The 16,240-nt window shown below is 33.7% G+C and overlaps 1 protein-coding gene across 16 annotated transcripts in view; it reads right to left on the bottom strand.

Annotated features, from left to right (window-relative positions):
• The window catches only part of TBC1D5 (TBC1 domain family member 5), a 606,671-nt gene that overhangs the window by 226,756 nt on the left and 363,675 nt on the right, over positions 1-16,240 (bottom strand). For all 16 annotated transcript variants that reach the window (XM_023207336.1, XM_023207339.1, XM_023207341.1 and 13 more), the window contains 3 exons: positions 9,537-9,639; positions 1,858-1,946; positions 19-69 (listed from right to left, as the gene is read on the bottom strand). In XM_023207336.1, coding sequence (XP_023063104.1) covers positions 19-69; positions 1,858-1,946; positions 9,537-9,639 — 243 coding nt within the window. The remainder of the gene's footprint in view (positions 1-18; positions 70-1,857; positions 1,947-9,536; positions 9,640-16,240) is intronic.

The raw sequence follows: 16,240 nt of genomic DNA, 5'->3' as shown, positions 1-16,240 counted from the left end.
GAAAGTTTTTGTACTTACTAGGCATCATGTTCCAGATACTCAGGGTTCAAGAGAGTTTTCATTTCCTCACTTAAAAAAGCAATACAAGCAATCAAAATGTGTAATTTTTGAATAATTAAAGATGCAGAGTTTGCCTTATTCTATACAAGACAACTTTCACATAATGTGTAAATGAAAAAAATTAGTCTTTTTTTTTTTTTTTTTTTTTTACGAAAAGAGCAACGCCATTAACAAATGATATGCTTTCTTTCTATAAAGATCAAAAACAAATCAGCTGCCTTGTCTATGCCATAATGAACTACCTAATTATTCCAAATAAATATAGAATGTGACAATATAGTTACTGGTCAAATATGCAATATCAAAACATTGATTTATTTTCTTTAACTGGATTTATTTTCATTTTAACATCAATTTATCAGTGACAACACCTCTTAAGCATTTATCTTATTTTTAACAGATTGAATCAGCTGAAGAAGCATGGCCAACACATTTAAAAGCTATTTTCAATCACCTATATTTTCTTGTAAATTATATTCTACATGCACATTTTTTAAAGAGTTGCTGTCTGAAGAATACATTCATATGTTAAAAAAAAAACAAACTGGCAGGCGAGGCACGGTGGGTCACACCTGTAATCCCAATACTTTGGGAAGCTGAGTCAGGTGGATCATGAGGTCAAGAGATCAAGACCATCCTGGCCAACATGGTGAAACCCCATCTCTACTAAAAATACAAAAATTAGCTGGGCAAGGTGGTGCCTGCCTGTAGTCCCAGGTACTCAGGAGTCTGAGGCAGGAGAATCGCTTGGACCTGGGAGGTGGAGATTGCAGTGAGCTGAGATAGTGCTGCTGCACTCCAGCACAGCTAAAGAGCAAGACTCCGTCTCAAAAAGAAAAGGCATTAAAACAGGATCCTAATGCTAATTTCATGATTATATTTTAGAATAACTGAAGTGAAAGCAAGTTAGATATGGTTATACTCTTGTCAAGATAAAAAAAAAATTCAGTAAAATTAAAAAAGCTTCAAGGAAACTTGAAAATACCAATCTATAAACTAGAAGACAAAAGTTAATTTAACAATGGCCTGAATATATACTCGGCAAAATGTATGGCTATATTTGATTAATAAAAATCTTATAATCAGATATGTGAAACGTTATCTGTGAGTTTTCCGTTTACTGCATATAGATGGGCTGACCTGATGAATACTCCTGGACACAAGCTGACAGTCCTAGACCCCTCCATTTCCAAAATTATTTTCTGAAGGCCCCAAAGTTAGGGTATCTTAATTTAGAAAAATGAATTCTAACACTTAGCCTAAGTTGAATCCAATTACAAAAGTTATATGCAGGAAAGAATAAATGAATATATCTAAAAAATTTGAGAAGCAATTTTGTTTATTTACACAGGGAGGTTCTTTGTGGGTCTGCTCCCTTACTTATGAATTAAGCTAAGTCAAATCTGATGAGGAGAGATAATCTCATATATAAAGTCTTATTCAGCTTGGAGTGAAAAATGGATCATTAGAGGATGATATATATGGATATCAATTATTAGAACTTCTGTGATTACAACAAAAATGTTCCATTCTTGATCCATTAGTTACATGTCTTCCTTTGATAGAGAATCAAGATTTCCAAAGACATTTATGATTCCAAATTTGCCCTACAGCTAAACTGTCCTAACAACTATTAAGTAGAATTAACAATTAACCACAAGAAACACAATCAAATGTTTACAACTTATACAACTTGTAAGTATCTTCCATTCAAAAGATTTTGAGGTTTCAAAAACAAAGGTTACAGTGGGGGCTAAAAAACAGATGGAGCTCATATTTAAAAAGAAAACAACTTGCCTGGGCTGTGCAGACTCACTGGCATGTAGAAAAGCTTGGTGGTCACAGTGAAGGACAAAGACTATAGGTGCTAAAAGCTCGTGCATACCCTGAAATGAAAGAGCCAGACAAATGAAAGAGATGGATACTCAGGGTCCATTAGTGGACAGTATAAACTCAGTTAAATACTTTTTCAAACCAATTCCTACTAGCAAAATTTCTGTATAATATAGAAAACATAAATATGGAAAGCTACAAGATGAGATTTTTATCTACTTTTAGAATTTGATTCTAATTCAACCACCGCAGGTATTCTTCTTTAAAACACGGAGAGCAGTTCTCTTTTAAATGACATGACAAACAATAAATTGGCATGGTAGATAACCTTGCACCTGTCAGTTGCTTCAAGATCTGTACTCATAAATATGAATTTCATTTATGCAAATTATAATCATGAGCTACAGTGTTAAGATCTGCAGTAAGAAGGGCAACTAAGAACTGTAGACCTAAGGAAATTACATCCAATGTTTTCATTATATAATGGCTCAAAATTAGGATGTCTGTAGATTTAGGAAGCACCGAAGTCTGCCAGCTAGAAATGTTGGATAATAAAAGAAACAACCTTAAGAAGGTATGACAGAAAATAAACTTGTTAAAATAGGATTTAACATGTTTAATCAGAAAACTACCATAATTTTTTCCTGTCTACTGCAACTATAAGGTTAATTTCAATTTATTTAATGATTTCACCAATACGATTTTCCTCCTTATATTGGTTTTCACCAAAAATAGGTATAGAAACAAAAAGGCATAATATTAGTTACTAAGCTGTCCTTAAAAGGGTACTATAAAAATCTATTACTGATCCATTATTGTGGTGACATACGGTATTCCACATTATGACTACCTTTGCTAATTGAGATTTCTTTCCCCCTTAAGCATCAAAAAACATTTCAGCAAGTTAAAATAGATTATTATTTTTCCTGTCTCTTAAAGTGAGCAAATTACTGCTTTCCTTTTGCTTAGTAACTAGGGATGCTCTTTTATAAAAAGACAAGACAAAATACCACTTTTAGAGGAAATACGAAAGCAGAAAGGAGATACATCTTTTGCCAGTAGAATTAGAGATGGCTTCCTATATGGGATGACCAGAGTCACATAGTCCTCTGCAGTCTAGTAGTAGTATACCATTCTTAGAAAGCCAATTGTTATCATACAGATAATATGCAAGTTAACTTTTTCAGACTTCATATATAAGTTATCACTACTTTGAATTAAAAATATTTAGTTATATTTTTACAAAACAATTTATGATTCATTGACAATTTACTTGTGATTTAGGACAAATTACCACGTATCATTTCAATCTTTATAGGTAACCAACCCCTTATTAAACAAACCTTGAAAAACATCTTTCAGATAACATGTTAGACACCTAGAAAAATGAAATTGAGCATTACTAACTCTGCTTTAAAAATCATGAGGGGTTTATTCTCTTGGAATAGTCTCAAGTTACTCCAAAAAGAAAGTGCCGTAATTTTAATCATTAAAATAATAAGTATTATATCAATAGAAAAGTATGGAAAAGGAAAAACAAAAATAAAAAAAAAATGATAAAGGGAGAGAGGGAGGCCAGCCAAAAAACAAAACTTAAGAAATAAATTTAAAACTTCAGTAGATATCCTTGAGATCTTTTTTTGCCTATTTCTCATGATTTCTCCAGAATTAAAGTCCTTGGAAGTAGAATTTCAGGGTAAAGGGGTAAAAATAGGTGTTAACATCTGGTAGGATGTATACCGTTAAGCTGTCTCCAGAAAGAATTCTCTCAGTGAAGAATATAAAAATCATTCTCTCACACATCCTCACCTATATTCAGAGTTTTTTAAAAATTTTCTCAAGTTTCACAGTTAAATTGTTATAGCTTATTTAAATCCTAGCAAGATTGAACCCCAAAATTTTATTGAACGTTTTTACTTAATAAATTGCCCTTTTTCTCCTGATGAAGTGTTTCCTTTCCTTGGTGATGTCTAATAGTTCTATACCAATTAAAGATACTAACCCTTTCTAATTGTTGTTACAAACATTTTACCATGCTTATCATTAGTCTTACTTTTGATTTCTATGATGTATTTTACTGACATTATACACTTTGGTCAATAAAATAAATAATTCTTCATGGTTTCTATTTTGCTTTCATGTCTATAAGACCTTCCTCATGTTGAGATTAGGGAAGAATACAGTTTCCTTTTTTTTTTTTCAGTTAATTCTTCGCTCAACTGATATAAGTTTAGTTTTTGCCATGAAAATAAGTATGTTTTTCTCCAAAAGAATTATATCAATTTACTGATTAATTATTTCATCTTCAATAAATTCAATCTACTCGATAAGTTGAATAACTCCTCTTCTCCCCAGAGTTCTGAAATGCCATATTTAGTAAAAAAATAAATATCTAGTTTACATTTTTTCCAGGCTTTTACTCTAATACGTTGGTTTGTATACTATTAACGATAATTGTACCATTATAAAGATTCGACCTTTAAAATATTAGAATATTTCCTATTTTCTACTCTTTTTTTTTTCAAACTTATCTTGATGATTCTATTTTTTTTATTACAGGTTGTGTCATTATCATTTAGGTTAAACAAAATGGTAAACAAAACATTAAAATTTTTATTGGCATTGCATTGAAATTAACTTGAGAAGAGTATTTTTAAGAACATCAGATTTTCCTAATCCAAAAATCTGCAGAACTGCATAGTTCTTGCTAGGTTTATCATGAAGTTTTCTTTCTTTGCTCTCAGTGGGATGCCCTTTTGAAAGAAAGAGTGCTTTTCCCCCTCTTTCAAGCACTCTTTGAAAGAAAGAGTGGTGCTTTTTTTTTTTTTTTTTTTTTTCGGTCTGTCTCCCAGGCTGGAGTGCAGTGGCCGGATCTCCGCTCACTGCAAGCTCCACCTCCCGGGTTTACGCCATTCTCCTGCCTCAGCCTCCCGAGTAACTGGGACTACAGGCGCCTGCCACCTCGCCCTGCTAGTTTTTTGTATTTTTTAGTAGAGATGGGGTTTCACCATGTTAGCCAGGATGGTCTCGATCTCCTGACCTCGTGATCCGCCCGTCTCAGCCTCCCAAAGTGCTGAGATCACAGGCTTGAGCCACCGCGCCCGACCCAAAAATATATTTTAAAACAAGTTATGGCTAGTATAATAAGAAAGACTTCTTGTCTAAATGAATCTTCCCAACTTTAAATATTCTCTTCCCTCTAGTTTCTATGACACCACTCTGTCTAGATTCTCCATTTGTTCAAACATCATTCATCATTCACTTATTGCAAAAACTATTAAATGCCTGTATTTGCTGTGGACACAAAAGTGAATGAAGTGGGCAAGTTCCTAACGTTGATGGAGCTTGTAGTCTAGAGAGAAAGGAACAAAATAATAAAATAAGCACAGAAATGACTATACAGTAGTCCCCCATTATGTGCAGGAGATATATTCTAGGACCTCACAGTAGATGCCTAAAACTGTAAATAGTACTGAAAACTACATAAACCATGCTGTTTTTACATATACATGTGTATGACAAAGGTATTAAAATTATGATTTAAATTAAAGATTATAAATTAGGCACACTAAGATTAACAACAATTAATAAGAATAGAACAATTGTAACAATATAGTGTAACAATATTATGTGATTGTGGTCTCTCTCTCTCTCTCTCTCAAAATATTGTATTATACTATACTCAACTGTTTTTGGATGATGGCTGGCTGCAGGTAACTGAAACCACAGAAAGTGAAACTGCAGGAAAGCGTGAACTACTGTACTGTACTGTACTATAGGTAAGAATGGACACTGTACAACTGTGATTGTGTGTGTGTGTGTGTGTGTGTATACTCATGCAGATCCTACCACAGGCCCCGCACAAAGAAAGTACTCACTACCTATTGACTGAATGAATGCAATATCTACCACTTAATATATCCACATAGTGAAAAAAGCTGAACTACAATATGAAAAAAAGAATAGCATTAAATCACATTTCAAATCAATAAATAAAGGTGTTATTGGCAGAATGGAAGTTAAGAGTCTTTTGAATACCATTAAAACTATTTTACAAGTTCAGTTTTGACTTTCATCTAAACTAGGGATTTTTTTTTTCAAATACTTAAAAGACATTTTTGGTTTTGCTATCAATTCAAGACTAGTAAAACCTGTTTAACAATTACAAATGGCAATTACATAGACATCTTTAAAAGAAAAGAGAAATACCAGAAATAATAATCATCAATTCAATATGCTTTAAATTTGAAAAAGCATAATAAAAAACAATGTATTGACAGTATGCTTCTGGTTCCCAAAATGTGTATTTTGCTTCCACCTATACTGTCAGCATTTCTGCCTGCTTAAAAGCTTTTATCCCTGCTGGATTGTTAGTAGTCACTGCACTCCAAACTCATGTCAGTTGAAAATAAAGGTAACACAGTTTTCTTCATCAACAGCCTGTAGGTTCACAAAATTGAACCTGTTCTTTTATCTGCCTGTGTTCATTTAGCCCACCAAGCAGTCTTTACTAAAGCTAAGGCATCAGGCAGTCAAAGTTCATTAATACCATTTATATAATCTCGGCAATTTCAATTAACTCAGCAAGACATTCTACTACATGATAACAGTCTCATTAATTCAATAAAATCCCATAACTATTAACAATATGGTCGATGTTAAACGGGGTGTCACCTAGTACAAAATAATAGCTTTAACAGCTTGTGATGAAACTTAAGGTTCTTTTCTTAAATTTGATCTGGCTAAATATTCAGTCCTTCTACAGCAAGGTATTATTTTTCTGTAAAAAATCTATAGGATTTTAAACACATACAAGGAATAATTAAATATTTTAAAATGACACTCAGGAGTAAGCTAATAATACTTTCTTATTCAGTAACTGATAGATTTTTGTTTTAATGGATCAAGAACATATCTTCCATATGACTGTGTAGTCTTCCATACAAACACAGTGGGCCACATACATCACAAAGTGTACAGTTATTATGTTTTTGTTCCTTGTCCAAAGAACTCATTTCCATTATTATAAGACTCCTTAATCTATTTTTCCTTTCTCTAAAAAAATTGGAAAACAGATGTGTAATTTGGAATAACTTTATCCTGATTTGATTCACTATCATCAAGTCTTTTACTGTGGGGTATTTTCAAGTATTTAAAGGAAAAGAGGAAATAACAAAGAGACAAGGTTCACAACAAAAGCCAATATAATGAAAAGAGAGCAGAAAAACAAATCCTGGAATTTTTGATAGAGATTTTAAGCTAATGAACTAATGCAGCAGAACCATTTACTCCCACACTTCATGTGAAGTGTATTAACAATCTCCTTACAGTTTAAAGTCATTTTAAATGGGGTCTTCTGCTATTTGCTTCCAAAAGAATTCTACACTAACAGATTTTTTCCCCCCAGTCTCCTTTTTGGTTTGTTTTTAGGCTTTCGACTTTTTATCTGACTTACAGATGAGCCTACCTTGCTTGCGAGTCCCTCTCCTAGTCTGAGATTACAAAAAAATTTATCCCAAATCTTCTTCTAGTATTTTTATATACTTTTAGTTTTTATATTTATGTTTTTACACCATCTGGAATTTATTCTCCAATAAATGTATAATTTAATGGTTTTTCCAGATGGAAAGCCAAATATAGCAAGACAATATCCTTTTCTCTATTTTACCATATTCAGATCCCATATAAACTGAACCTGTTTCTAAACTGTTTCACTGAACAATGATCAATTCACATAATACTGTCACATTAGTTTGATCACAAAACCTTTATAGAAGTTTTAATATCTACATTTGCCATTCTCCCTTTTCCACAAATTCTATGGTAATTCCAACACATTTAATAATTATTATAATGATGATGATAATAAAAACCACCACAACTACCAACATGAACCTTTGCTTGGCATCAAATGTTAACTCTATAAAGTAATTACTATTATTACCCTCATCTGACAGATACAAAACTAAAGATTAAAAAAGTTAAGTAAATTGTCCAAGATTGTGAAGTTAGGAAACGAGAGAGCTAAGATTCAAACAAAGGAATTTGAGTCTACACTCAGTGCTTTTAATCCCTAAATTGTATTATCTCCGTTAAAATAAGTGTAACGTTTTTAGGCACTAAACTGAGAAGAACTGTATCCAGTTTTTTAAAAAGACACATATCTTACTCAGGTTATCACTGGAATGATAATTCATTTAAACATAAAGAAGTAGTATTTTTACTTAAAGTCTTCTCATCCAAAAACTGCTATTTTTCTATTTATTTGATTCTTGCTTTACATCCTTGAATAACTTCTTTTTTTTTTGAGACAGGATCTCAATCTTTCGCCCAGGCTAGAGTGCAGTGAATCAATCACAGCTCACTGCAGCCTGAAACTCCTGGTCTCAAGGGATCCTCCCAACTCAGTCTCCCAAGTAGCTGAGACTATACGTGTGCACCACCATGACCAGCTAATTTTGTGGGGGTTTTTTTGTAAAGACGGGGTTTCGCCATGTTGCCCAGCCTGGTCTCAAACTCCTGGGCTCAGCCAATCACCCTGCCTCAGTCTTACAAAGTGCTGGGATTATAGGTGTAAACCACTGCACCTGGCCTATAGTTTTCTTCATATATTTTTTGTATCTTTATTGTTAATTTTTTTCTAGACATGTTATAGCTTTTGGTTGCCCTTATAAATGCAATTTAGTTTTCATTTCCAATTCTAATAAGCTATTGTCAGCAGGTAATTAATACAGAAAAATACTACTACTGTTAAAAATAAGATAAAATTAGTTCCCTTGGATATTCTATGTATATACAATAATTAAAAATGTATGATTTAGTATATTTGTAGTATGACATGTTTTACCATCCTTAAATCTAGTTTATTTCAAATTAAATACATTGCTTTTACCATAAGTGTTTTCTATTATATTAAATTTAAGTTCAGTGGTCCTGAATTAGCTATACATTATAACTTTTGATTATCAGAGATTTTAAGAATTTAGCTTGAATTCTCACTTCATTTGCATTTGGAGAAATACATAAAAATATCCAACTGGGTGTATTTTTATTAGAACACCATAAACTTAAATAAAAAATGTAAATACATCTGAATATATTAAATAATTTACATTTCAATAATATAAAACAACCCAATAATCTTCTTTGCTTTAGTAATGAGATGAGTCAAATAACAGGGTAACAAAGGAACTAAATACACATTTCAAAAGATTTAAAGAAACTTTCTGAAGTTCTATTACTGATAAGTTTTAAAGGATAATAGGATACTTGATTATTTTTTACATGACATGTCATGTATTTATAAATGCTATACTGAAAAATATTTGTACATACAACTCTGAAATTTTATTACTAGATTGCCTTCAAAGATGCTGTTTATAAACAAACTCCCAAAAGTTGAAAGAAAAGACTGAACACCTTAAAGGAGACAATTTGGTGGAATGTCTTATAATGAGGAAGAAGCATATGTGCTTCAATGAGCTTACCTTTCTCACCATGCAGCTGACAAGCAGCTCTCTGATTGCTTTAGCATTATGATACAACTTTGGATACAATAAAGGCTACATTATTGCTCTATCATTTGTCAAGCTGTATAGAAAATTTTGAGTCAATGGATGCCACCTGTAAGATATTTTCATTACCTGTTTATAAAGCAACTGCTCGTTTTCTCTGGCATAACAGAAAAGAACATCTGTAAGAATTTTTCTCACATTTTCTTGTTGGAAAAACTGCATTTCAGGAAACCTGGAAAAGGAAAATACAAGATTGAAACTGACTAACACAGTTTCAAGAATCACTCTCAAATTCTAATCTCGAAGACGAGGCAAGGGCAGCTTCAGAGTTTAGAACAAGCCTGTGTTTGCCATGCAACTTATGCCTTTGGTGGGTAATGAAAAAGGGGTGAGGCAAGGGGAAATAATTATATCCCAGAGGTAAATGACATCCTTCAACATACTCACATTTCAAATTTTTTCACATGCTTCATATACTTCATACATGTGTGAATATGATGGTTTTTGAATTATATTCTACCTGTCTGCGGATGGTGATTTGCTTTGTTTTAGCCCACTGGTTTTTAGGATAAGAATGTGATTTTGTAAAAGTACTAATTTTTTTCAAAAAAAGATTGTCATTCTTTTTCCTTGATGTAAAATATCGACACTTCAGTTATTACATATAACCACACTATCAGCTTTTCATCTGATTAAAATACAGACTTCTAAATATTTCTTTATAATGCAGTAAAACACCACAACTGCAAGAACCCAGAGAAACCCATAGCAACACAATACACAATCAATGTATAAGGGCTGAGAGAATGTCATCTAGTAGTAGTAGTCAACTGGGTTTAATTACAGAGTTTGAATGATAATTTTTAGGAGAGAAGGAACATGGAACACCAGTGGAAAAGGTAATCAACACAGAAAGAAAGATATGAAGGCACAGGAGGCAATGGGTATTGCAAGAGTGCAGCATAACACGGTAATTATTAATCAGAAGGAAAAGACAATTCCATGAAACACTGCCTGCTGGGAGCAGGACAGTGGGATAGAAGAAAAGGTGGAGCAAGGCTGGAAAGACCTTTGAATGCTGAATTTCCAACTATGGAAACACAGCATAGTAAATCTGTATTTATGAATAAGGAAGTGATAAAGAAAACAGTATTTTAATTTAAGTCTATGGAGGAATAAACCTGAAAGAGTAGCGTAGGAAGGACATAAGAGTGCATTCTAATAAAATGAAATTTAAAAGTCCCAAACCCAAGTAGAAAAGCCTGTGTTCAAATTCATGTTGCATAATTTCTAGTTATGAAACCTCCAGTGAATGATTGCTTAAATGCCTCATCTATTAAGAAGGGATACCAATACTGATCTTGTGATCAAAATGCAATCATATGAAAGCACCAAGAACAGTGCCTGACAAGTAGTAGATATTCAGGAATAGAAGCCATTATTATAATAGTATTTGAGTAATGATACTTTAGATAATGAGATGGCAAATCAGGTGGCTTTGGAACTAAAATTGAGAGAAAACGTGAGAGAGAGGAAGATGACCCAGAGCATGAAGGCATACAGCATTACTGAAACAGAAAAGTATTCCTTAATGAGTCTTTTAAGAGCAATAGTGGCTGTTTTACATCATATTATAATGGTTTACTGCCTCCCATTTCTGGAGACCTCCGCTCTTTTATGCTTCACTCTGCTACTTTGTTGGTGCCTTGGACAGTTATAACTTTCTAGTCCAAGCTCGGTTTTCAGTGAATTATGCTAGAGATTTGTGAAGCATCTTTTTTTCTGGTCCTAATTTTTTAAATAAATTAAGGCCCATTTTATCTTCGTCTGACTTCATTTGACTTTTGCTTACAACTCCGTTCTGCAACTGCCCACACAGGTTTCGCTTGGTTTTTGTTGTTGTTGTTTGTTTTGTTTTGTTTTGCCTTTTCTGTGGCAGCAAGGAAGCCTCTTTTTGGGGGGCCAGTAAACAACCTAAGGATCTGAGCAAGCTTGCTTCACATATTTGCATAAAGCTTAATGTGATGATCTCCCAGGCAGTCCCTATCCAGGCATCAGAGTTCAAATAGGGGTGGCATAATTAACTTCTAAAGAAGAGAAAAATTAACCTGAAGAGTAAGCGTATGTGAGAGAAGCCAAAGAAACTGCAGAATGATGTCAAATGCACTGAAGTAGGAAAGAAACACAAAAACTTTTAAAATGACATTTTGGAACAAAAGAAAGTTGCTAAAGCCTTTAAAAATCAAATATCCCAAATTAAAGTAATCAGGATAAAAGATAAGTAGTTAATAAAATAACCTGGTATAGAGAAATTTCTTGGGAAACTTAGCCATTAAGTTAAGAACAGAATAATCCTTTTGAGAGGTGAAATTTTCTCTCCTTCTCATTATATAACATAAATTTAACTCTGTCTTTGAGTAGGCTTCATTCCCAAAATTCTGGATCACCTGACTTAATAATTTTGCATGTCCCCTTCCTCATCTATTCTTTGGAAATTTTCTACACACATTGGCACAACCAAATTCTGTGTAGCCGTTACAATCTAAAATTGATTATGAAAGAAAGTACTAAAAACTGCTACATTAACTTTGCAAAGAGTATCCATAAACTATAAATAATTTAATACCTAAAAACTAAAAATGTAAAGTATACTTGTTAAGTCAACTTCAGCCTGAAGCTGCCTCCTTACATATTTTAAGTTCACTCTAAAGGTTTCTCTGTATATTGTGAACACAAGTGGAGCTGTAAACAGATGGTAGTCTACATGTCTGCCAATCATCGAGTTTTGGCCAATCAAATGTAGCCAACTGTTCAACCCATGTTCAAATAAGGCAAACACCAACCTGTGACCAATCCAGCTGTTTCTGTACCTCACTTCTGTTATCTGTATGCCACTTTCCTTTTTCTGTCTGTAAATCTTCCCCCATGTGGCTGTGCTGGCGTCTCTGAGCCTACTCTGACTCGGAAGGCTGCCCGATTCACAAATCGTTCATTGCTCAATTAAACTTCATTAAATTTAATTCGGCTGAAGTTTTTCTTTTAGCACACTATATACCAACTCCTGGTTTCATTTAAATGCATACTAACCACTTTCAAGATTAAAAACTACAGATCTACAAGAATTCAATTGCAAGTAGTAATTTAAACTGCCTACTTTTAGCAAATATCAAATCAATTGAAAATGTGTATTATGCAGACATAGCATATCTATGCAACAGCACACCAACTATGATTCTGCTCTACAATGCTGAAGTGCTAATTTGTGAAGTTTCATGGCACTCTCTTTGTTAGAAAACTACAACTTGTTCATTAAATGATGAAGAATCCATTGCATCAAATAAGTAAGGTAGAAAGATATAGAAAAGCTCTGAAAAAGAAGTAAAGTTTTCGAAAACTATTTCAAAAGTTGGAAAAAGAACTTTTGAAAAGAAAATCAGAGTTTTGTGCTGAGTCTTTGGAAATTATCCAGTCCAACTCAGAGATTAACAGGCAAGTAAACAGAAGCACAGAAGAATAATACCTCTGCCAATGTATCTGGGTAGTTAACAGAACAGCAGCACTTTCCAACTGCTTCCCTAATCGGTTATAAATTAATCTGAGAAATGCATTTAGGTAAAACTCCATGACTTTAGAGTTACACATAAGAACCTAGCTCTGAAGGTTGATGAACATACCTAGACAATAACGTATTTCCTACAAAAAATACTTGATGGTCACAGTATCAGGATTCAATCCAGAAGATGTTACATTTATAGGTATAAGAAATATGAGAGAAAAGTACAGTGAGCAGCGTATCTAGGAATAGTAATAATCTGTTTTTGATGATATGTTGTAAGTTTCAAAATAGCTTCCCCACCACTCATTAAACTTCTAGGTTTTATTTACCCCATGCTAGATGGTGTGGATTCAGGCTAGGTAACATAATTTGAACATCAGTATAACCCAAGTATCATTGGAAAGGCAAATCTGTTTTTGAAACATAATTAAAAGCACAGAATACTAAGAACACTAGATGTAACAATCATTCAGGTTTTGAAAAATCAACAATGACTCTATAGTTTCATGGAAATAAGAGAGAAATTTAGAATTAAAACTGTAGAGGTTCCTAATTTATTCAAACCAAAATATCTGGTAGGAAAATAAAACAGAAAGGAAAAAAAACCACACTAAGTAGGAACCAGAAACAAATTTTATTATTAACAGAAAGTCTTTCTTTCTACATTTGTCCATAAAATAAAAATTGAGATGTAAAACAGGTGAGGGTAAAACTCTAAAAATAGAGATGAACAGCAAAGATTAAGTAGTCCATAATGGAATTTAGACTAAAATAGTCTTAAATCTTTACTTTAGGGTAAAAGTCATATTTCAGTTTAGACTCAATTGATCAGTATTTAAGTTTCTCTCTCAGATGTGTGAAGAAACTGTATTTAAACAAATTTTACATAGTACACAGTAATAATAAGAGCCATCACAAACATTTGGTGTGTAAGTTTGTTTTCTACCTTGAAATAAACCAAAATTGGTAGGCAACATAGGCTTAATTATAAGTTTTAAAAATCTTTCATTATAGAAAATTCAAACATTTATAAAGAAAAGACAACAGTAAACTGAACCCCAATCTACCCATCAGCTAGTTTCATGACTTATCATTTGTTTTACATATATTCCTCCCCAATATTGCATTATTTTGAAGCTAATCCCAGACATCATTATATCTATAAATACTGCAATGTGTATTTCTAAAAGACAAGCACTCTTTAAAGGCCAGGTGAAGGGGCTTACACCTATAATCCCAGCACTTCGAAAGGCCAAGGCAGGAGGATCGCTTGAGCCCAGGAGTTTGAGAACAGCCTGGGCAACATAGTGAGACCCTGCCTTTACAAAAAAAAAAAAAAAAAAAAAATGTAAAAATAAATTAGCTGGGTATGTTGGCACACACCTGTAGTCCCAGCTACTTGGGAGGCTGAGGTGGGAGGATCCCTTGAGCCTCAGAGGTCAGAGGCTGCAGTGGGCCATGTTTGCACCACTGCACTTTGGCCTAGGCAAGAGAACAAGACCCTGTCTCAAAGAACAAAACAAACAAACAAAAAAAGTAAAATTATCCCATAGTGCCATTGTAACATTACTACTAATAAAAATAATAATCTAGTAATCAAATATCCAGTAAATGTTCAAATTTCTGTGACTGTCCAAAAATTCTTAACACTTTGTTAAGAGCCAAGAAATATCTGTCGGTACACTGCAATTTGTTGATATATCTCTTAAGATTCCTTTAATCTACAGACTTGTGCTTCTTCTCTTTTTTATCTTGCAATGTATTTGTTAAAGAAACCAGATTTTTATCCTGTAGAAGCTTCCCACATTTGGAATTTTATGTATTGTACCTCCACTGTGTTATTTAACAATTCCCCTTTCCCCCGTATTTCCTACAAACTGGCACTTAGACCTAGAGACTTTATCAGATTCAAGTTTTCGACAAGATTCTTCTTGTCTCATCTATAGATGATATAATTTAAGAACATGTTTGCAAATTCTTTGATACTCTTCCCATAGAAAGATGAAAGAGTCCGACTCTCTTCCCTTTGAGTATGTGCTGGCCTTAGTGACCAGTTTTCTCACAAAATAAATGTGACAAAAGTGGTGCTGGAACGCAGCTTCTGTCTGGCTCTCTCTGGACACATTCTCAGAACCAGGCCACCATGCTGTGAGGAAGCCAAGCAGCCATATGAAAAGGCCATCTCAGGTGTTCCCACCACAGCTTGAGAGGAGGTCTCACCTGAGAACCAGCTTCAACAACCAGACGGGTGAGTGAGCAAACCTTCAGATGGTGCCAGACCCTGGACTTCTGCAGCCAACACCATGTGGAACAGAGATACGCTATCCTACTGAGCCCTGCCCAAGTTGTAGATTCAACAACAAAATAAATTCTGTTGTTTTAAGCTTGAGGTGATTTCAATGCAGTGATAAGTTGGTGTTGTGTACTTCCATCAGGAGGCACCTAACATTAATGTATCCCACTTTCGGTGATTCTACCAACTGTTAATGATCACTGCCTAAATCTGATAATTCATTAAAAGTCATAAAATAGTAAAACTATAATTCTATCATATTTTTTCTTCCTTTATTAAGACATAGATAAAATGAAAAAAAAATTCCTTCATCAATTTTTAGCTATCCTGAAATACAATTCACATAATTTTTTAAAATCTTACTGATTTCTATTGCATTTGGCTCATGGATACGTACTGCATTTATTACACAAAGATCTATACATGATAGAATGGCTACTAATTCTGTAACAAAAGTAGTTTATGACAACTAGAGTATCCTATTTGCCATGTGGATATGGTCTCACATGACTACAGTGTGTGGAAGTGAACTGAAAAGTAAGGGATGGAGAACAATTAAACACCAACTTTGGAGCCCCAATAACCAGGAACCCAGGCGCCTGGGAAAGCCATTCAACAGGGCAATGGTCTGTCATAATACAGACAATAAAGGGAAGGCAGGCAAATATCTGGGCTATCTGTAATGCAGGCAACAAAGAGACAAAAAGAATCTTTCCTAAGCAAGAAAAGGGTTAAGAAAAGAGTAAGATGATAAAGGGTTTTGTCACCACATTATAGTATATAATTAGGTAATTAGAAGTATTAAAATAGACAAAGCATTGGGCCCAGATGAAATACTGAAGATGCAAGTATTCAATAAGATGCCCCAGGGGAAAAAGGAAAGCCCTTGGTGAGGGTTTATAATCATGCAATAGGACAAAGAAGCACAGAAGGACTTGAAGGAACAATAACTGTTGTTATGCCCATATTTCAAAAACAGAAAAT

The sequence above is a fragment of the Piliocolobus tephrosceles genome, chromosome 2 (assembly GCF_002776525.5).
Source record: "Piliocolobus tephrosceles isolate RC106 chromosome 2, ASM277652v3, whole genome shotgun sequence".
Taxonomy (NCBI): domain Eukaryota; kingdom Metazoa; phylum Chordata; class Mammalia; order Primates; family Cercopithecidae; genus Piliocolobus; species Piliocolobus tephrosceles.
This window is presented reverse-complemented; position numbering and strand designations above follow the sequence as displayed.